The sequence below is a fragment of the Camelina sativa genome, chromosome 6 (assembly GCF_030686135.1).
Source record: "Camelina sativa cultivar CO46 ecotype springtype chromosome 6, ASM3068613v1".
NCBI lineage: Eukaryota > Viridiplantae > Streptophyta > Magnoliopsida > Brassicales > Brassicaceae > Camelina > Camelina sativa.
In genome coordinates this window covers 15,300,980-15,322,708 of record NC_141885.1, presented here as the reverse complement: position 1 = coordinate 15,322,708, position 21,729 = coordinate 15,300,980, and the positions used below count along the sequence as shown (strand labels likewise).

The window sequence follows — 21,729 nt, the reverse complement described above, 5'->3', positions numbered from 1 at the left end:
GTTTTGTAGATGGTTCTTGGAAAGCGACAGACCTATATGCTGGTCGTAGATGGTATTGTACGACCTTCACCGAAGTCTTACGCCTCTTCATGTAGAGATGGAGACCCTCGTCTGGGCGATGTGATGTATGATTGGCATGGATAATCAGGATGTCGTTTTTCTTACCGATTGCTCTGACTTGGTGAAGATGGTGTCTTCGCCTTCCGACTGGCCCGCTTTTAAGCCGTATCTAGAGGAGATTCAAGTGGACAAAGAGGAGTTCAGTTCTTTTTCTTTAGCCTTAATCCCTCTTATACATAATGGTAAAGCAGATAATCTAGTACGACGTGTTCGTTCAGTTTTGCATCAGGTTACCTATGTAAACAATGTTCCTTCCTGTTAGCTCTTTTGAGCTTATCAGTTGTTGTTAAAAAAAGAAGAATCATAATCTCTAACTACTAAACTATACCCTAAATATAAAATAAAAAACCCAAACCTAAATAGAATTTTTTAAATTAATTTTAAATATTGTAATTGGGTCAAGTAGTGTTAGTTTTGGAAATCTGTAAAATGTCTTCTATTTTTGTCTATAAAACTTGTTTTAATGCTATTTTAGAGTATTAATAATATAAAAATAAATAAAATAAATTAATATAATATGTTGAGGCCAAAAAAATAAATTAATATAATAAGTTTATTACTACAATCTAGTTGTTTATTACCACAATTTAGGTTTAAGCCTTCGAGAGCTCTAGTAATCGTTTCAAGTATGATTTCATTCAAAAGTAATTGCTTGTATCATATTTCTAGTAATATACATGAAATTTGTGGTAGCAATTTGACATAGACAAATATTTATAATGGACAACAATAACACAAGTATGAATCTAAGAAGATCAAGAGAACACATTAAAGGCTTGACCGGTTCTAGCAACCTTGATGAAGACATCTTCCAGAGTTGTGTCTGCTAGTCCCCAAGCAAAAACCGTAAAGTTTCTCTTCGCCTTCTCCACCGCCTGGAACACCTCTGAGATTTGAACCTCCTCTTTTGGGAGCTCAAACTTCTGAGTCCCTGCGATATGATATATCTTCTTGGCATTTGGGGAGACATCTTGAATTAGTTTCTCCACCTTTTGCTCATGTTCTGAAGATGTTATCATCGAAAACACATAAGATCCACCATACCTTCCCTTCAGTTCTTTAGGGTTGCCAATGCATTGCAAGCCTCCGTCCACAAAAATACCCAATCGGTCACATAGAAATTCTGCTTCTTCCATTGAGTGGGTTGTGAGGATTATCGCAGTGTTTTCTTTAGCACGCTTGATGACGGTCCATAGGTTCTTTCTCGAGGCTGGATCAAGTCATGTGCTTGGCTCATCCATATAAACCACCTTCAAAAGGAAAAACATATTGAGGAAGAATTTGTTAAGCTTCAATGAGCCTAACTCTCGAGGTGTGCAATGTATAAGAGAACAAGGGATTCTCAGAAAGTGACGTACCTTAGGATTCCCGATAAGCGATATGGCTACGCTCAACCGCCTTTTCATACCTCCGCTGTATTTTCCAGCAGGTTTGTCGGCAACTCCTCCGTGGAAAAGGTTGAAACTCTTAAGAGACTCTTCCACAACCTAATGGAAGGTAAATAATGATGAGAGAACTGTAAAATTAATCTTTTGATACCTGTTGAAGTGAAGTAAGGTTGAAAAATTACTTGGTCAAGATCAGAGCCTTTGAGATTCTTAAGTCTTCCATAAAACAGTAGATGTTCCCTTCCTGTGAGTGTTTCCCAGAGCAAGCTGCACAATAAGAGAATGATTACACAATTACAGTGTGGAACAGTAAAACCATACCTATTGGGGAATGCAGGCCCGTCTCTAACCCATGGCTGGGTAGGCATTTGCCCAGGGTCCAATATTAAAAGGGTTCAATAATTTTTTTTTTGGTGTGAATTCGTAAAAAAAAAAAAATTTAAGAATAAAAAGGCCCCTGAAAAAAAAATTTAGAACAAAAAGGGTCCATTAAAAATAAGTGTTTAAGATCAAAATGCCCAAAAAAAAGTTGCTTAATTAATAAGAAAATATCGTTGGCTTTTGAGACACTCACGCCGTCAACGTCGCCGATCATATCAAAAACCCTCTTAGCTCACAATTCACTAATCACAATTCACAAAACAACCTAATCATCTTTTTTTATTCATCAATCATCAGTTTAAACAGGTTGCAGTTTCGTGCCTGGCAACCCTGGATCTTAAACGCTGCAGGAAGAGTGGACGACGAAGTGAATTTTCTCTTACGTGCACTACACAACTCTTAGTACCAGGTGACATTGTTCCTTTTTTTATTTAATCATGGTGTTGTGTGGGAATGACAAAAGAAAGAGAAAAAAAGAACAAGATCAATTTATAGAATCTCAAAGAGGATCTATGGATAAATTTGTTAAAAAAAAACTGCAGCTAGTACGAGTGCTAGTGTAGAAGAACCTAGTGTGAATCCTCATGATCATTCAAGTGAAAAATTAGATGATGTTGTGAATGAGTCTCATGAGAATGTGTCGAATCCACCTAATACTGAAAGTTTGAATGTTGATGAACCAGTTCCTGTTCCTCCTGTCGATATCTATGATCCTAGAAATTGGAATAATCTTGACAACAAAAAAAGGGATTTGTTGATTGAAAAAGGACCGAAAAGAGATATAAATAATGTGTTCCCTATAGATGATGAAACTAAAAGGCACTTTGCATATAAGTATTATTTTAGAAAGTTGAGTAATGGAGAAACTGATGATCGAAAGTGGTTGGTTTACTCAAAGTATGTGGATAAGGTGTATTGTTTTTGCTGTAAGTTATTTCAGACTCATGGTCAATTAAGTTTATTAGCATCCGAAGGTTTAAGAGATTGGAAACATATTGGTGATAGGCTAAAAAATCATGAGAAAAGTGAGGAACATATGGCTAATATGAGGATTTGGAATGATGTAAAAGTTAGATTTCAAAGTAATCTAACTATTGATAAAGAATTCCAAAAAGAAATTGCAAAAGAAAAAGAACGTTGGAGACAAGTTTTATACAAAATAATTTCTGTTGTGAAATGTCTTTCCAAAAGAAATCTCGCATTTCGGGGTTCAACTGATAAACTTTATCAAGATAGTAATGGTAATTTTTTAGGGATGATTGAGATGATTGCTGAATTTGATTTGATTATGCAGGATCATATTAGATGCATCCAAACTCATGAGATACATCATCACTATCTTGGTCATAACATTCAAAATGAGCTGATTTCTCTTCTCGCTTATAACAGGTTCTCTATCACAAGTGTTATTAAAGAGGCAAAATACTTTTCTATTATCCTTGACTGTACACCCGACGTGAGTCATCAAGAACAAATGAGTATAATAGTACGATGCGTAGATATGTCAACTGAAAGGATAAAAATAGAAGAGTATTTCTTAGAGTTTCTGAAAGTAGATGATACCTCGGGACTAGGCCTCTTTAAAGAATTACAAAATGCTCTTAAGTCACTTGATCTTGATATCAAGGATGTGAGAGGACAAGGTTACAATAATAGTTCTAATATGAAAGGAAAACACCACGGAGTTCAAAAGCGAATGCTAGAAATAAATCCGAAAGCATTGTTTATGCCATGTTCTTGTCATAGCTTGAATCTAGTTGTTAGTGACATGGCACATTCTTGCTTGAAAGCTGTATCTTTTTTTGGGATTGTGCAACGCATATATACTTTATTTTCAGGCTCTACCAAAAGATGGAATATTTTACTTAAGCATGTTCCATGTTTTATGGTAAAAAATATTTCTAATACTCAATGGGAGAGTCGAATCAAAAGTGTCAAGGCTATAAGATATCAAACTCCTCAAATAAGGTCAGCTTTATTAGAATTATATACTTTGTGTGATGATGCTATATCAAAGAGTGAAACTGAAAGTTTGGTAGATGCACTTGAAAATTTTGAGTTTTTACTTGGCATGGTTATTTGGCATGACATTTTGTTTGCTATTAACTTGGTGAGTAAGAACTTACAAGCTAAAACTATGTGTATTGATAATGCAATGAAGCAAGTAGAAGGTGTGATGTCTTTTTTTGAGAAATATAGAAATGATGGATTTAGCTCAAGTATGACTATTGCTAAAGGTCTTGCTGATGATATGGATGTTGATGTCGTATTTCCAAGTAAGCGTCGTAGGTTTAAGAAAAAACAGTTTGACGAGAACAGTCATGATGAAGTAATTCAAACACCTGAGGATGCTTTTAAAATTGAATATTTTTTGGTTGTAGTGGATATGGCAATTGCTTCTTTGAGAAGTAGATTTGAGGAAATGAGAACATTTGAGATTGTTTTTGGATTTTTATATAATTCAGTGAAACTAAAGTCACTTGATGCTATTGAATTAAGAGAAAGGTGCACTAATTTTCATAATACATTTTCTCATTGTGGTTCATCAGATGTTGATTTGGATGATTTTTTTTCTGAGTTAAGAATATTTCAGGTGACTTTACGGGATGAAGCTATGACACCTATTGAGGTTCTTGAGTTTGTAAAAAATATTGGTTGCTATCCAAATGTTGTTATTGCTTATCGACTTTTACTAACCACTCCTGTGACAGTAGCATCAGCGGAAAGGAGTTTCTCTAAGCTAAAATTGCTGAAAAATTATTTGAGATCATCAATGTCTCAAGAAAGATTGAATGGTTTAGCAATTTTATGCATTGAAAAAGATATTTTGGAGAGTTTGGATTTTGAAACAATTATCAATGATTTTGCATCAACAAAGGGTAGAATGAAACGTTTCATATGATCGTTATTCTCTTGAAATAATTGATAGTTTATTTTTTGTTTCAGATTTAGCTATCTTGTGGTTGGAGACTTGGAGTGCATGTGTGGACGAACCATTAAAGCTCTAAACCAAGAATTTTTTTTTTCTATAACAAAAAAAAAATATTTTTCTTTTTGACAGTGATCTAGTTTATTTTTTACTTTATTTGATATTAAATTTTGTCATATTTGTTGGGAAATTTTTTTTTTTTTAATAAAAGGTCCATTTTAAGTGTTTTGCCTAAGGTTGTCAAAACTGTTAAGACGGGACTGGGGGAATGATGGAGAGTTTCTTAGCATCATATTGTTGAAAAAAAAAATGAAGGAGAGAGAGGAAGCATTGTTTTTCAAACAGACAACCCTCGGATACGGATGTCAGAAGAGTATGGCTTTATTAGAGCACTCCCATCGAACATATTTGATAGAGGATCAGAAGGATAAACAAATTTAAAAAATAAGAAAAATGTGGAGAGATGAACGGAAAGTGTCTCGGCCTAGAACAATTAAGGCACAATATCTACAGTTGTCATCACTTGATTGGATGGATAAACTAAAAAATAATTAAATAATTAAATTAAATTTAAAATGTTATTATTTAATTTTTTTATACCCAATAACTATATAACCGATGGATATGCTCTTAGTGTTGAACTATTAGTTATTTTAAAATTTAATTAAAAAATAAAGTGATAATAAAATATATATTAGTTATTTAAAATTTAATTAAAAATAAAGTGATAATAGAATAATATATTTCATTACTTAAATACTACGTTTTTGACATACTCAGAACACCCCCATCGGTTACATACCCTCATCGTTTCTTATATATAGCGTTTTAATCATTTTAATTAGTTATATTTATTTTATATGCTAATTAAAGAATTTGTCCTATAAAAGAGAATCACTTATTAAATGGGTTTCTTATACAGCTCTCAGACCACCTCCATTGGTAATAATGGGTGTTCTAAATAAAAATTTTAATATAAAATTTAAGCATTTTTAAAGAGAGAAGAAAAAAATGTTATATTAAAAACCTCTCATTTTTCTATTAGTTTTAGTGTTACTGTTTTTTAATTTATGATCAACTAAAGGCACTCTACTTTTATTACTGATGGAGATGATCTAATCATCTCTCAAACGAGAAGCTTATGTCAGGCTCTCTCCTACTTTATCATTTATTTTTATTATTTAAATATATAAAGACTTACTTAGACCATCTACACCATAAAAATAAAGAAAAAATATGGCTAGCTATACGAAGTATAAGAGAAAACATGGTCATACACCATACACATACAATACATGAAGTATCCTCAATACCATATACTATTATATTCTTAACTACATGAAGTATATGTATTACATGGTCACATGTATGAACTATATGACGTTATGTGGTCAACACCATAGACATACAATACGGTACACCGGTTGACTAACTCCGGCGAAGACTGACGCTGACTCTGGTATTGACTAAAAAAATGTATTCTATTTTTTTTTTTCTTTTTAAAAAAATTATATTAAATCATTAATGGTTTTTCATAATTAAAAACATATTCAATTCAATATCCTAATATATTTATATATCTCTAATTTATTCATTCTTATAATTAGTTAATTCTTATTTTTAAAGCTAAACTAATAGTTAAATAAAAATCATTGATAATTATTTTCAAGATGTAATATAAAGGTATTTGCAAAATACTCTTATTCTATACCCTTTTGCAAACATACCCTCAAATCAAATATATTGTTTTGCTAAAATCATTTTTACCACATTAAAGTATCTAAAATTTTATACAACATTTACCATGCAAACTTTAGAGTAAAGAGTGATATACTCAATCTTTTCCATATTATTTTTCTAATGAAAGTAGTTGAATTTGATTTTCTTGATTTGTAGTATTTAAATAATCTGATTATCAAAGATTTATATATATAGATATCTTGAAAATAATTATTAATGATTTTTATTTAATCATTAATTGAAATTTGAAAATAAAAACTAACTAATTATAAGAATGAATACATTAGAGATATATAAAAATATTTAGATATTGAATTGAATATGTTTCTTAATCATGAAAAACCAAAAATGTTTATATATAATATTTATTATTTTTTATTTTTAATAGAAAAAAATTAATACATTTTTTTTTGGTTCACGCTGGAGTCAACATCGGTCTTCGCCGGAGTCAACCAGTATAACGGATTGTATGTCTATGGTGTTGACCACATAACGTCATAAATACATATACTTTATGTAGTTGAAGATACAATATTATAATTGATATGTGTGACCATATTTTTTCGTATACTTTATGTAGCTAGCTATCTTTTTTCCTAAAAATAAGGAGAGAGGTGAAAAACAATTCTCAATTGAGAATCTATAAAACCGTTTCTCGACAATGTCACATAGCAAATAGTTAGAATTTTTTTTCTGATTTAATCTTTAAATAAATAATTATATTATATTAAAATTATTAAAATAATATATATTGAGCAACTCATCTCATTTTTGATGATGGACGTGTTGACCAAGTTCGACGGTGGAATATTAAAAAAGGATTTTTAAATATGTTTTTAGTTATAATAATTAGAAATGATAAAGTTAAAAACCTTTTAAAAAAACTGTAAAATGATATGCTCCAATGGTAAGATCCTAATTTTGGGTGTCTCTGCATGTATTTCTCTCGCTCCTTAGCCCAAGCTTCATCTGACAGAGGAGCCAATTCACCAGTGAATTTCTAATCAGTCATCGATATACCAGATGAGTTAATCGGGTTACTCCGCCAAGTACCCAAGCAGCCGAACCGAAAAGCCAAATTCCAACCCATTTCCAAGCTTGAGGTCTGCCATTGACAAGAGGCTTCAAACCCTCTTTACTCTCTGAGCTAATCGACGCAACAATTGACATATTCCTAAACAATTAAGCGTTTTAACCCTACAGAAAACAGAATCTAGAGCAATCCCAATCTTAGAATCGTCTAATAGGAACCAAAATTTTCAAATTTAACATAAATCCTGATCAAAAGTATCAACCTTGAATGAATGTTGAAACTACCTTGAGCAGAGATCGAGACTTGAGAAGAAAATCTCATCGATTTTGTTGGGATAGGCTCGAAAGAAAAGAAAGAGAGAAGAAGAAAAAAGCTTCGATCGAGAACTCGTTTTATTTTCTCACACATTCTTATTTCTTGTGTAATTTTTAAAACTGTTGGCTATAAACAGTTCTTGTTGTAACTCACACATTTTTATTTCTTGTGTCATGAAATTTTTTAATTTCAAAAAACTACTTCAAAAAAACAAGAGACTCAAAATTATATCCTACCATTGGAGAGGATAATTTTAATTAGGATTTAAAAAGTTCTTATTTTATAAACAGTACATAATATATTGATTAAAAATTATAAGAGACTCAAATTTAAATCTCACCATTGTGGATGCCCTTAGGATCGATTTTAACATTTATAATGTATTTTGATTTATTTTTAAAGTTAAGCATTTCTTAAAAATCGCTTAACAATCGCCGTTGAACATGGCCTAATTAGAGACTACCGATGGAGGCGTCCTCACCGATAAAGATATCCTAAGAAATTGTTTATTTGTGCTTTCTTGGCTAAGAACAAAATGAAATGAATACTTACTCGTGCTGCGGGCATACGCCCATGCTGGTGTATACTCTGTCCATATCATTGCATATATCCAAACCCCGAACAAGCCCTGTCCCAGATGTTGGTTTCAGGAGCCCAGTCATCTGGCAAGGAAAATACATTGCATTATTAGTAACGCAAGATCATAATTTAGAAACACATTTCTTTTCTTGAAGCTAAGCTCGACTCAGCACAAAAGAGTTTGTCCATTTGTGTACTCACCATATTGATGAAGGAGGTCTTGCCTGCACCATTGGGCCCTAACATGCCAAAGCATTCTCCTGAAGGCACAGCTAGAGATAACCCTCGGACTGCCACTTTAGGCGGGTTCCCATCTCTACCAGGATACACTTTCTTCAGGTTCTCACATACAATCGCATGGCTTGTGCTCGAGTCGAGTATCAACTGCTCGACCTTTTGACTCTGATTTGAACTTTTTCATATCAGAACCAATATTACCAAGAAAATGGAATATATTTTGAATCTTTTGGCGTACCTCTTGAGTAACATCTGGTTTCTCCATCTCAACTGACACTTTGGAGCCTTGCCTTTGCAAACTAGGCCTTCGCAAAGGAGTTGATTTCTTGAAAGGGTTTTGTAAAAAGAACAACGGGTCTTTACCGGATGAAGAAATCTTATCAATATAGTATGCTGCAGTGAGTGTGAGAAACCACTCAACGATAATGACGTAAAAAACTTCATCCATTGCACTATCATTGAAATCCTTCCACTTCATCCCATCTTCCCCTCTCAAGTTTCCCCGGAAAGAAAACTGTGCGAACTCATATAACCCACGGTATAAGGAGAAGCCAGGATATAACGTCATGACAGTAATCCAGCCTCCTGGAATAGTATAATTATATTGCAATTCTTGGTCAATTGTGATACTAAACACTTAAACGAGTGTATTGAGAGGATCGTGTCTTCAGTATAATAGTAACTTACTAGGAAATGACGAATCTTCAATAAAAAAGCTGAGTAGAAACAAGCCCACAAGTCCAGATTTAAATACGTATATGTAAGAAGAAACTATGATTAAGACATGAGAAAAACTCATTAGTTGATAGTTCCCTTAAACCCCAACAAGCTAGTTCTTGATAAGAAGCACAATGTTAGTTTAGTACCTGTTGCTGTCTTGACCATTGTAAATACCGAGGAAACTAGAAAGGCAAGGGCGATTTGCAGATTTACATAGAGAAAATAAAATACGAACTGGAGGCTGTAGTCATTAAGCCGGAAGAACTTCAGTCCTGCATGGAAACAACAACTATAAAGACCACAATTGTAATGTCAGAAAAAATATTAAGAGAAATGCTTTTACCTATTGCTGACCCGAATATAATCAGACATATAACGTATAACACGGATATGGTAAGAAAATAGGCATATGAAATCATCCAATATGGACCATCTCCTAGCCCATGCATTTTCATTATAATTCTTAGATTATGTTGTTTCTCATACACTAATGACGACAAGATCACCTGCAAAACAAATGGCTCTGAATTTAAATTTATAGATCACTATACATCAGAGTGAATATTTGTAAAATAAAACATAAAGTAGTCTATTGAAAGCAAACTTACAGGGAACAGAAGAAGAATAACCCATGTGAAGAAAAGGGGACCAATTAGAGATGCGATGTCTAGACGAAGACTTGTTTCGGGTTTAGGCATTTCTTTGGCATATTCAAACAACATCCTTGTCCCCGGGCCTAGTAGAAATTGAAGGTAAGCATTTGAAATCTGCAGTTTTACGAAGTGTACGCATTAGTTCAACCAAGAGAGCAGTCCAAATGGTTAAAATAAAAAGAAATTGAGAATGCAATGATGAGGATGCATTTGAGTTTATTGTTGTTATTCTTACCAAATTGACTGAGCGAGGAACTCGGACCAACTTTGTAAGTCTATTTTCTCCATCTTCCTTATATGTTGAGTTATACCAGATGTTCACATTGAAGTTGTTCGTATCTGTGTTCAAGAGATCATATGCTAGCAACAAAAAATTCAGACAGTAAGAGTTAAAAATCTCATGTACATATAAAGCATTGTTGTATATAAACCGACTGAGAAATTGACCAACCTGCAGCAATCTCATTTATCTTCCCCTCGGGATTTCCTTTCCGATAACCCTGGAAAATATCATCATTGACCTCTCTTGAGGTATTTCTCCAGAGGTTTAATCCTTGAACACATCTCAACTCTGGTTTTGACACAACCATTAAGTTAACCGACTAGGAGAATGTTTCCTCAGAAGATAACTTTTGAGTAAGGACAATATATATGAACGAAAGAAGTATCATGTTTAACAAACGATTGGGATAGGACGCAACCATATTACACTAAATTAATATTGATATAAACATATCTAACACTTCAGTATCCGTCTTAAACTTTTTTAGTTGACATCTTAAATATCTATGAGATCGAAAACACAATACCTTTTTCAAAATTGAGAGGTGGTTGTCCGAATGAGAATGGTGAAGTAGCATTGAGAATGCACCGAGGTTGGATGCTGTAGATGGGAAGATTTGAGGCAATCGCTGGATCAAGATAATTGGTGATATCTGGCTCACCTGTTGTACCCTGGAACATGAGCTCAATGAAAAGCTAAGAAACAGATTCATACACTTCATAGTGGAAGCAAACAGATTCCAACCACAGAACTCACCAGCACATTTTTATCTAAACCACTTAAGAGGTCAGCGGAGTTCGCGGGTATAGAACTAGTGAGCAGATTCCCAGAGACAGCTAGAGAAATAAAACATAAAAGATATGTACCACTGAACACAATAAAAAAACATACCAAAAGAAGTAGGAGAAAAAGAAACATACTTCCTCCAAGAGAACGGTTATTTCCAGTAAAAAGTATAGTCACAGGACAAGTCCCTGTCCGTCTACAAGAATCATCACGAAGATCTCTAACATCACGGCTTTCAGGTCGCGGGATTTGTAACAACTGAGGCCACTGCGGAGGACTAGGGATGGAACAGAAGAAGGCTTGATCCGAAGAAGAATACTGTATACCGCAAGTGTTTTCGACTTTACCATCCCCATTCGTGTCAACCAATTCACAACCACATCGGTTATCAGCAGAGTTGTTAACTTGAGTATCGACCACCAATTGTAGCAACACTAAAATTATGCAGAGGAATAAAGGGATAATGATGAGCCGTACATTGCTCCATAGATTCCGTTTCTACACCAACGCAATTCACACAAAGACGAATTAAAAAAAAAAAAAAAAACACAATCATAGCAAATATTATATTATACCACCTTATATCAAAATACACTAACACAAATCGAAATCAAATATGTTGGATGATCAATAAATATGTTCCCAAATATTGGAAAAAAAAAATTCCAAAAGAAACGGACACTATTATTATTATGTACATTATTGGATACCGTAGAGGAGAAGATAACGCAAAGTATACCTGATAGACTAAATTTTTCCTTAGTAAGGCATTGGCTCTTGCTGAGAAACTGGCAGGACCTAGATCCGCCATTGATGATATGCAAAAATCTTCGATTTCTCTGTGTCTACGGTATCTTACTCTTTAGTTGTTGTTAGGTTTTTGTTCTTGTTTTGGGTTTAGATAATAATTTTTTTGAATCCGATATAAGTTTTGAACTGAGAAGGGAATCAAATCAAAAAGAGAAGAACTGAGATCAGATTACGGTATTACCTTTATGCTTACGCTTTTATTAATTTTTGTCAAGTACGTTAAATTAGTTTACTTAAGTATCTCAAATGGAGTATATAGTTAGTATTTTTTTTGGCTTCTCCTCTTGGTCAAACAACGGAAAAGGTAAATCATTTCAACGAAATCAAGAAAGCGACCATGGGAGAATATTTCAATGTAAATTAAATTTGGTAGGAAACTGTGGAGGAGAGTGTGATCCCACGACCAATAGATTCTTCAACTAGTGGAAGAGGTGAGCTTTTATTATTATTGAATTAAGTTTTGAATTGGCATAGTACGTGATTAGGGAAAACGTCGAAAATTAATAAAGTTATCTAATGGTTTTCCACTTTAAGATTTTCTCCATGGAATCTAATTTAATTGATATTAAAACCAAAACTAAAATAAAACATTGAACAAGAATTGAACTTGCGGAGAGAAACCCAATATATTTTCAAATTTGACATATCAAATTTTTAGTCTTTTAGTGAACAAAGCTAATATAGCTTAGTTAGTCTGTCTTTTTGTCCTTCCTATTTGGTGTCGTCTTCTCTTTTAATATAATAGTTCATGCTTAAAAATTTGAATTTATCTATGGTTTGGGTCGGAAAATACATTATTTTGTAATGTAGGTATAAACTATTATATAACATTCCATGGAGAAAATGGAAAAATCAAAGTTTTTTAATCTGCAAAATTAATGTTTTAGGAACAAAGTATATCCTAAAACATTAATATATTAGAAACGGAAGGAGTAAAATTCAAACCTTTTCCCTTGGACAAGAAGCAACATATGATTCAAACCAAAGATAATATATATGTATGGTGTCATACGAAAAGTCTTTTTCATTTTAAGAACATAAATGTCTTATTGATATGAACAAGTCTTTGATTAATTAGTAGCATTTTTTTTTAATACTTACTCTATGCTCTATATTATTTACAATGAAAACAATTTTAAGTTTGATTTGGCTTTGCTTTGGACTTGTTCATGTTTATATATTCTATTATCTTGGCGTTCCAAATTAATATAATTTTATTTGCAGCAAACTATTATGGAATTATTACAAATTTTAAATCGTGAAGCTTAAAAATATAAACATTTTTGGATATAAAAATGGTAAATTTTAGAAGGAATAAATTAAATTATATTTCATACGTGGCAATGGTACATCCACAATTGTATTGCCACAGTTTACTTAACATAAATTTATTTTCTATAAACCATCCTAAAAAAGATAAGTTATAAAAAAACCTCAGAGAAATTCATAGACTTGAAGCCGATTGTCAACAATGTACATAAATCAAACCTATGGGCGGCCAATTTTATCAAACATGAACTAGCAAATATTGACGTTGAACATGTAAAAATGATAATCTCAAGAAGATTCAAGAGAATGCATTAAAAGGCCTGACCGGTTTTAGCAACCTTGATGAAAACATCTTCAAGAGTTGTGTCCGCAATTCCCCAAGCAAACACCTTGAAATTGCTCTTCGCCTTATCCACCGCCTGTAACACTTCCGAGATCCGAACCTCCTCCTTAGGGAACTCAAACTTTTGAGTTCCTGCGATGTGATATATCTTCTTTGCATTTAGGGAAACATCTTGAACCAACATCTCCACATCTTTCTCATGTTCTGATGATGTTGTCATTGTTAACACACATGATCCACCATACCTGCCCTTCAGCTCTTTTGGATTCCCTATGCATTGTAACCTTCCATCAACAAAAATCCCTAATCGGTCACAAAGATACTCTGCTTCTTCCATTGAATGTGTAGTGAGGATTATCGCAGTGTGTTGTTTTGCGGATTTGATGGCTGTCCATAGACTCCTTCTTGAAGCAGGATCAAGTCCTGTGCTTGGCTCATCCATATAAACCACCTTTCATTCAAAAACATATAAACCAAATGAAAAAATGGATATGTTAAAAGCTTGAAAGACTGTAGCTCTTTAAATGCAAATAAGGTTTATCAGTGTGTTTTTAGCATATGAGTAAGATGCAGTGGTGTACCTTAGGACTTCCCATAAGTGAAATGGCTACGCTTAGCCGCCTTTTCATTCCTCCACTGTATTTCCCAGCAGGTGTATCAGCAACTCCTCCGTGAAATAGGTTCACACTCTTAAGAGACTCTTCTACAGCCTAATAACCATAAATTGACGATTTGATACTCTTGCATCAATATATTAGATAAAGTAAGATTGATAACATACTTGGTTGAGATCAGGGCCTTTGAGATTCTTAAGTCTTCCGTAAAAGAAAAGATGTTCTCTCGCTGTCAGTGTTTCCCAGAGCAAGCTGGTAAATGACAGAAAATACAAGGTAGAACGATAAAACAACTATATGATTGTTAGGAGACCCTCATCAAAAATTAGATGGAACCTAAAATAATGTACAAGTGACATGAATCCTTCCACTCATATAAATTAATTTTGACTTGGAAAACAAACTGAACAGATATTCAACAAAAAAAAATGTTCCCAAGAATTTAATTACTTACTCATGTTGTGGGCAAACACCCATGCTGGTGTATACTCTGTCCATATCCTTGCATATGTCCAAACCTCGGACAAAAGCTGACCCTGAAGTTGGTTTCACAAGTCCAGTCATCTAGCCGACCAAAAGAAAAAGCAGTACAATGTTTTGTTACTTAGGAGTTGCTAAACAAACTTTTTTCAGTCAAAAGCTAAGCACACAATATTTCTATCTGTCCCTTTGGGTACTGACCATATTGATGAACGAGGTCTTTCCGGCACCATTTGGACCTAACATGCCGAAGCATTCACCTGAAGTCACAACGAGAGATAACCCACTAATTGCCAATTTAGGTGGGTTCCCATCCCTACCGGGATACACCTTCTTCAGGTTGTCACATACAATAGCATGGCTTGTATTCGGCTCAAGCATCAACTGCTCGACTTTTTCTCTCTGATTTGAACAAATATCTTCTTATTAAAAAAACGGAAAACACATGGAATGAGTTGTGTATAATTCTTTTGCAATACCTCTTGAAGGACATCTAGGTTCTCCATTTCTACGGATACAGCAGAACCTTGTTTTTGTAAGCTAAGCTTTTGTGGAGAAAGAGATTTCTTGAAGGTGTTCTCCAAGAATACAATAGGATCTTTCGCGGATAAAGAAACTCGGTTCATACAGTATGTTACAATGAGAGCGAGAAACCACTCAATGATAATGATGGAGAAAACTTCATCCATTGCACTACCTCTGAAATGTTTCCAATTCATCCCATCCCTTCCATTCAAGTTTCTCTGGAAAGCGTACTGTGAGAATTCATACAACCCACGGTATAAAGAGAATCCCGGATACAACTCCAAGACAAAAAGCCAGCGTCCTGGTAAAAAGTAAAAGATATATAGTACAGTTTTGACTTTTAAAACTATGTCCTCTTCAAGTTGTGTATAGCTTACTGGGAAACGATAAACCTTCCACCAGAAACTGGAAGAGGAACGCGCCTAATAGCCCGGATCCGAACACATATATGTATGCAGCAACTACAATTTGGGTAATAGAGCAAAAAGTGTTTCTCTTAACACCAACATGTTCCCAGACCAAATTTGAAAAAGAAAATATGTGACTTTGATTTAGTTATTACCTGATGCTGTCACAGCTTTTGAAAATGCTGAGGAAACTAGAAAGGCAATGGAGATTTGCAGATTTATATAAAGAAAATAGAAAGTGAATTGGACACTGTAGTCATTGAACCGGAAGAACTTAAGTCCTGCAAAAAACTATAGCTTTAAAACTTTGTTCTATTTGAATACATAAGAAAATATTAACATAAGATTTCTGTGTCAATAATTCCTTCAGTACCTATTGCTGACCCAAATACCATCAAGCATACAATGTATAACGTCGATATTGCGAGAAAATATGCGTAGGAAATCATCCAATATGAAGCATCTCCTAGCCCGTGCATTTTCATTATGATTCTGAGACGTTGCTGCTTCTCATACACCAATGAGTTCAAGATCACCTGCATACAAAATGTCTCTTATAACTATTGAAAATGTCTATTAACCATCAAGTTATAGGCATGTTCATTATATTTTCAACTAGGAAGCAGAGCATAATGTTTAATAATGGAAAATTACTTCCAAGTTTTGGAGATCATCATATACTTATAAGAGTATGAAGCAGTCAACTTGAAACGAACTTACAGGGAACAGAAGAAGAATAACCCATGAGAAGAAAATGGGGCCAACGAGAGACGCCATGTCCATGCGAAGCCTAGTTTCTTGTTTTGGCATTTCTTTCACAAAATCGAGTAACATCTTTGTCCCTGGGCCTTTCAAAAACTCAAGATAAGCATTTGAAACCTGCAATTTTTAACAGAGTCTATGAATGGGTTTGAACTTTGAACAAAAGACCAGTTCTATACAACACTTAATTTACTAACATACAACACTTAATTTCTTACCAAATTGACTGAGCGAGGAACTCGGACATACTTTACACGCCAATCTTGCAAATCTCCCTTGTATGTAGTGTAATACCAAATGGTCACATTGAAGTTGCTCCTATCGGTGTCCAAGAGATCATATGCTAGTAAAACCAAAAAAAAAAAAAAAGAGTCAGAAGTTGCATACTGTACGTAAAACAGAGACGAATGATAAGACAAGCGGAATAAACCTGCAGCGACCTCATTGACGATCTCTTCATGATTTCCTTGAAGATAGCGCTTGAAGATCTCATCATTGACCTCTATGGAGTTATTTCTCCAGAGACTCAATCCTTGAACGCATCTCACCTCTGTTTTGACACATTAACCATTAAGTTAATCGGCTGGACGAGGAGTATCACCATAGACCGTTTGATTTAATCGTATTCTCTTGTTTGAAGGCTATACAGATTAAACATTGAGTATCATCGTAGTCTCGCAGAACCCTATGATTTAACCATATTCCCTTGTTTGGTATCTTGAACCATTTTCTAGAAATTTTCTTTTAACAGTGTTTAATTTTTTCTTTATTTTATTATAGATTGCAGTTACGTAATTAAAAAAGTCAATTGTGATTTGAGAATAATATTATAGTACACTGCATGTTTCAAAATTAAATCCTAAACTCTGCCCCTCAAAACTATATCCTAAATGTAAAATATAAAATCCAAACCTAAAAAATTATATAAATAAAATTAAATATTGTAATTATGTCAAATAATGCTATTTGTGGAGTGTTTGTTATAGTTTTCCATAAAAATTGTTTTAGTACTATTTAAGGGTATTTTTCTAATATTATAGATTGTGTCTAATTATTAAAATATTTTGTTGAGTATATTTTATATTTCAAATTTTTAAAAATTAGAAAAGTTCTACTTACTCATTATGTTCAATATCTTCAGTTAGGATTCCATATCATCACCAGCATAAATTTCAATAATTTGAAGATTTCTATCATCAAATTTTGCAAAACAAAGAATTACTCATGGTAACCCACTTTTGTTAATGATTAGCCAAGCTAACCTCTTTTTATTTTTATCGTCAGACTAACTCATTTTTTGTGTAATGATTTTCATAATACCAAAAATGTCCTTTGCCTTTTTCTTTTCAAATGGCAAAGATATAGGGTTCATAAAAATTTAAAAATTAAATTCCAATATCTAAATATTTATGGAAATATATTAATTGTTTAAAACCTAAGATAATAGAATTAACTTTGAATCGACTTTCTTCATTCTCCACAACATAAGATCTCTTACGTCTTTCTCTTTTTGATTATTTTATTGAATTTTTGGGCTGGATTATTGTTAATTCTAAACCCCTATCCTTTTAATTGTGTTTCATTAACAATTTTCAAAAATAACATTGATAGGTAAAAGAGAGGTGGATAATGGCTATTAAGAATTTTTTTTGAAACTACTACCAAACAAGTCTACTAAAATTAATACAATACACCAGACTTAACCAAAGTCTATAGATTGCAGATTAGCTATATGTCTACTTAATATATTTTTAACGTCTATCAATAATGCGAAGACTGTACCGAAATCTATGAATCTCCGTAGACTAACTATAAATCTGCTTAATATATTTTTGAAGTCTACTAAAAATACGAAGACTTAACAAAATTCTAGATTACTCTGCAGACTAACTATAAGTCTGCTTAATATATATTTGAAATCTACTGAAAATACGAAAACTTAACTAAAGTCTAGAATACTCTGCAGATTAGATATAAGCCTGCTTAATATATTTTTGAAGTCTACCAAAAATGCGAAGACTTTACCGAAGTATATGAATCTTCGCAGACTAACTATAAGTCTGCTTAATATATTTTTGAAGTCTACCGAAAATCCGAAGACTTTACTAAAGTCTATGATTCCGCAGAGTAATTATAAGTTTGACTAATATATTTTTGAAGTCTACCAAAAATGTGAAGACTTAACCAAAGTTTATAGAACTATGCATACCTATAAGTCAGTTAAATTATATTTTTGAAGTCTACAAAAATATAACCAAAGATTTTTGAAGATTTTCTATTAAAAATTATTTACTTTTTCATTGATTCCCTGATTAAATGATTTCCTTTATTAATTTTCGTTTTTCAGTTATTTCCTTTTTAAAATTTTGTTTTTAAGTAATTTTCTGAATATTTAGTATTGTATGTGTAATATATGCAAGGGTAATATGGTAAAAATGTGCTATACAAATATTTTAAAATCTTGATAGGTTATTTTAGTTGTTTCTAATAAATTGTAGGTTTTTTTGATTCATTATGAATTTTCGTTTGATATTTTTCTAGTTAGAGTAGCATCTCTTCACCATAAATAATTTTAATTATGTTTGTACTTTTTATCATAATTTTCTGTTTTGATGATTGTGTTTTTTACTAACAATTGCTTTTAACAGTTGTGTATTTTTTTTTTTTTGGTTTTATCATAAATCAATTGTGTTTTTTACAAAATTCTTAGCATCTAATCTACCGTTGAAGTATAACACATAATTTAGTGAGAACCTAATACCTTTCTGAAACTCGAGAGGTGGTTGTTGGAATGAGAAGGATGGCAATGTAGTGGCTGGGGTGCACTGAGGTTGGATGCTGAAGATGGGAAGATCTGAGTAAATCCCTGGATCACGATAATTGGTGTAGTCTGTCGCTGATGTTGTACCCTGAAAATATAAATATTCATGAGATAAGTCTAGAGAGATAGAGAGACTTGATGATGATAATGGAAACAACAAGAACACAAATAGAGAAGAACTTGCCAAAACAGTATAGGCAAGATTACGCAAGAAAAGGTCAGAGGAGTTGACCGTGAAAGAAGTACTGAGCAGATTCTCAGATAAAGCTAAAAAAAAAGTGAAGAATAGTTCGAGAAGAAACAACAATATTGTATAGATATATCGAACAAATTAAAAGAGAGGGAGGGTACTTGCTCCTAGGGAATGGTTATTCCCAGTAACAAGTATAGTCACAGGACAAGATCCCGTTCGTTTGCACGAGTCACGACGGACAGGATCAACAGAACGAGTCTCAGGACGAGGAATATGTAACAATGGGAGCAATGGTGGAGGGTTAGGGAAGGCACAAAAGACTGCTTGGTTTTGAGATGAAAATTGTAAACCGCAACTCCTTATTTCGCATTTGCCATCTCCATTTTTGTCGTCTATGCATCGACAACCACATTGATTATCAGCAGAGTTATTAACCAGTGCATCGAACAGTGCTTGAATGCACACTAGAACCACACAGAGGTACAAGGGGATCACGATCAGCCGGACGTTGCTCCATATGTTTCGTTTCTACACCAAGAAAGAAGATATATAAAATAATTACATTTTCCATATATAGATAATATAACACGTGTATTGTTTGGCCAAACCTGATAAGTTAAGTTTTTCTTGAACAAGGCATTGGCCTGCGTCAAGAAACTGGCTGCAACAGGTTTTGCCATTGACGAGTCTTGGTATCAGAATTAGACAGATACCAACCAAAAAAACAAAAAATATTCACAATTAGTTCTAAGTGAGACGCTTATATTTCCACTTGCGAATTATAAAGTGGTTTAGGCCATTAACTTTGTCTTGATTATTTTTGTTGGCCAAACGAAGGTTGCAAAGGAATTAGGAAAAGAGTGATCGCACGACGGCACGACCAATTATTAATAAAATTCTTCAACCGACATGTGTGAAGGTTGAGTTGTTTTCTTTCTACTTAAATAATTCATAACGATAACTATTATTCCATTTTGGGCAAACGTGCTCTCGTCTCAGTACATATCACACGTAACGTGATGATACATACATATATCTCACGAATCTAAAGGATATTGTCGGATAATTTCGTTGACTATATAGGGCATGTTCGTTGGAACGACATTGATCTCTGTTGGAGATGGATCCGGTTATCTCTTGGTTCACTCATGGTTAAGAAGACTTGGTCATCAAGTTGGTCGTGAATCTCTCGAGATCAGCTGAGTGATTTAGTTTCCTTAATATGCAGAAGATATGATTTGTACAGATTGTCTTTGTGTTTATATATGTGTGTAGATCGAACATCAACAATATACAGAAAACTTTTGATCCTCTGTTTGTTCATGGTATCAGAGCCTGAACCTTTTCTATAAACAAAAACGTTTTTTTTTTCTTTTTCTGAACGACGATGGTGGACGGTATTCCCCAAACCAGAAATCTTCCGACGAACCCGAACAGCAATCTTGCTGCGAACCCAAACGGTAATCATGCCGTGAACACGACTGAAGTGAGGAGAACGATCTCACCTTACGATCTGACATCTGCTGATAATCCAGGGGCTGTCACCTCTCATCCGTTGTTGAAGGGAGATAACTACGACGAGTGGGCTTGCGGAATGAAGACGACACTTTGTTCTCGAAAAAAAATTTGGGTTTCTTACGGGAGCAATTCCTAGGCCTAACGAAGGATCTTCTGATCTTGAAGACTGTTGGACTATCCAAGCACTTCTTGTGTCCTGGATCAAGATGACAATTGATCCTGCGCTTAAGTCCAACATCTCTCATCGGGATGTGGCTAAGGATCTTTGGGATCACTTGCAGAAATGTTTCTCGGTGATGAATGGACCACGACTGCAGCAAATCAAGGCCGAGCTTGCAGGCTGCAAACAAAGAGGTTTTTCTATCGAAACTTATTATGGTAAGCTGACGAAGATCTGGGATAGCATGGCGATTTTCCGTCCTGTGCGAGTCTGCAAATGCGGCAAGTGTGACTGTGATCTTGCAACGCTTCAGGACAAAGATCGTGAAGAAGACAAGGTTCAACAATTCCTTTTCGGTCTTGATGATACTCTATTCCGTACGGTCCGTTCAAGTCTTGTCTCTCGCAACCCGATTCCATCCTTGGAGGAGGTGTATAACCTGGTGAGACAAGAAGAGGATTTGATTTTGAATGGTACTAAGGCATTAGAGGTTCAGCCTGACGTTAGTGCCTTTGCCGTTCAGCTGCGCTCGTACGAGGTTTTCTCAAACCCGGAATGATGACAAGGACAAGGTTGTTGTATGCAAGCACTGTAATAGGACTGGACATGTCTCGGACAGGTGCTATGCCGTCATTGGATATCCTGAATGGTGGGGTGATCGTC

At 34.0% G+C, this 21,729-nt stretch overlaps 2 protein-coding genes and 1 pseudogene across 3 annotated transcripts; all 3 read right to left on the bottom strand.

Annotated features, from left to right (window-relative positions):
- Positions 1 to 731: 731 nt before the first annotated feature.
- LOC104790985 (ABC transporter A family member 7-like) lies at positions 732 to 12,140 on the bottom strand. The gene is made up of 16 exons (XM_087453913.1): positions 11,904 to 12,140; positions 11,299 to 11,662; positions 11,135 to 11,214; positions 10,905 to 11,049; positions 10,547 to 10,666; positions 10,331 to 10,455; positions 10,051 to 10,209; positions 9,786 to 9,948; positions 9,589 to 9,714; positions 9,410 to 9,493; positions 8,961 to 9,307; positions 8,687 to 8,887; positions 8,459 to 8,568; positions 1,691 to 1,775; positions 1,479 to 1,607; positions 732 to 1,370 (listed from the first exon to the last, which is right to left on the bottom strand). Exons 1-16 carry the CDS (start codon positions 11,973 to 11,975, stop codon positions 1,341 to 1,343), a joined length of 2,340 nt encoding a protein of 779 aa, XP_087310039.1. The 5' UTR covers positions 11,976 to 12,140; the 3' UTR covers positions 732 to 1,340.
- Positions 876 to 1,256, bottom strand: LOC147942621 (ABC transporter A family member 7 pseudogene; annotated as a pseudogene).
- A 1,137-nt stretch (positions 12,141 to 13,277) lies between the features above and the next one.
- LOC104790981 (ABC transporter A family member 6-like) lies at positions 13,278 to 20,202 on the bottom strand. 2 transcript variants are annotated; one of them, XM_087453946.1, is made up of 14 exons: positions 19,380 to 19,912; positions 19,136 to 19,283; positions 16,805 to 16,924; positions 16,593 to 16,717; positions 16,333 to 16,491; positions 15,986 to 16,148; positions 15,768 to 15,893; positions 15,583 to 15,666; positions 15,160 to 15,506; positions 14,882 to 15,082; positions 14,655 to 14,764; positions 14,368 to 14,452; positions 14,168 to 14,296; positions 13,278 to 14,037 (listed from the first exon to the last, which is right to left on the bottom strand). In XM_087453946.1, the coding sequence occupies exons 5-14, from the start codon at positions 16,444 to 16,446 to the stop codon at positions 13,555 to 13,557; spliced, it is 1,842 nt and encodes a 613-aa protein (XP_087310072.1). In that variant the 5' UTR covers positions 16,447 to 16,491; positions 16,593 to 16,717; positions 16,805 to 16,924; positions 19,136 to 19,283; positions 19,380 to 19,912; the 3' UTR covers positions 13,278 to 13,554. The 2 variants fall into 2 exon arrangements, with proteins under 2 accessions (XP_087310072.1, XP_019101774.2); XM_019246229.2 differs by lacking the exons at positions 13,278 to 14,037; positions 14,168 to 14,296; positions 14,368 to 14,452 and adding an exon at positions 19,997 to 20,202 and having other exon boundaries at positions 14,651 to 14,764; positions 19,380 to 19,462; positions 19,547 to 19,916.
- Positions 20,203 to 21,729: the final 1,527 nt, after the last annotated feature.

Excerpts from the sequence above, each read along its gene's own strand:
- LOC104790985 (XM_087453913.1), bottom strand. The coding sequence starts at position 11,975 with ATGGCGGATCTAGGTCCTGCCAGTTTCTCAGCAAGAGCCAATGCCTTA. Across the intron at positions 9,308-9,409 it reads TGAAGATTCGTCATTTCCTA|GAGGCTGGATTACTGTCATG; the intron begins GTAAGTTACTAT and ends ATACTATTCCAG. Across the intron at positions 1,608-1,690 it reads AAGGCTCTGATCTTGACCAA|GTTGTGGAAGAGTCTCTTAA; the intron begins GTAATTTTTCAA and ends ACCTTCCATTAG.
- LOC104790981 (XM_019246229.2), bottom strand. The coding sequence starts at position 20,068 with ATGGCAAAACCTGTTGCAGCCAGTTTCTTGACGCAGGCCAATGCCTTG. Across the intron at positions 15,507-15,582 it reads GGAAGGTTTATCGTTTCCCA|GACGCTGGCTTTTTGTCTTG; the intron begins GTAAGCTATACA and ends ACTTTTTACCAG. Across the intron at positions 14,765-14,881 it reads AGACCTCGTTCATCAATATG|ATGACTGGACTTGTGAAACC; the intron begins GTCAGTACCCAA and ends TTGGTCGGCTAG.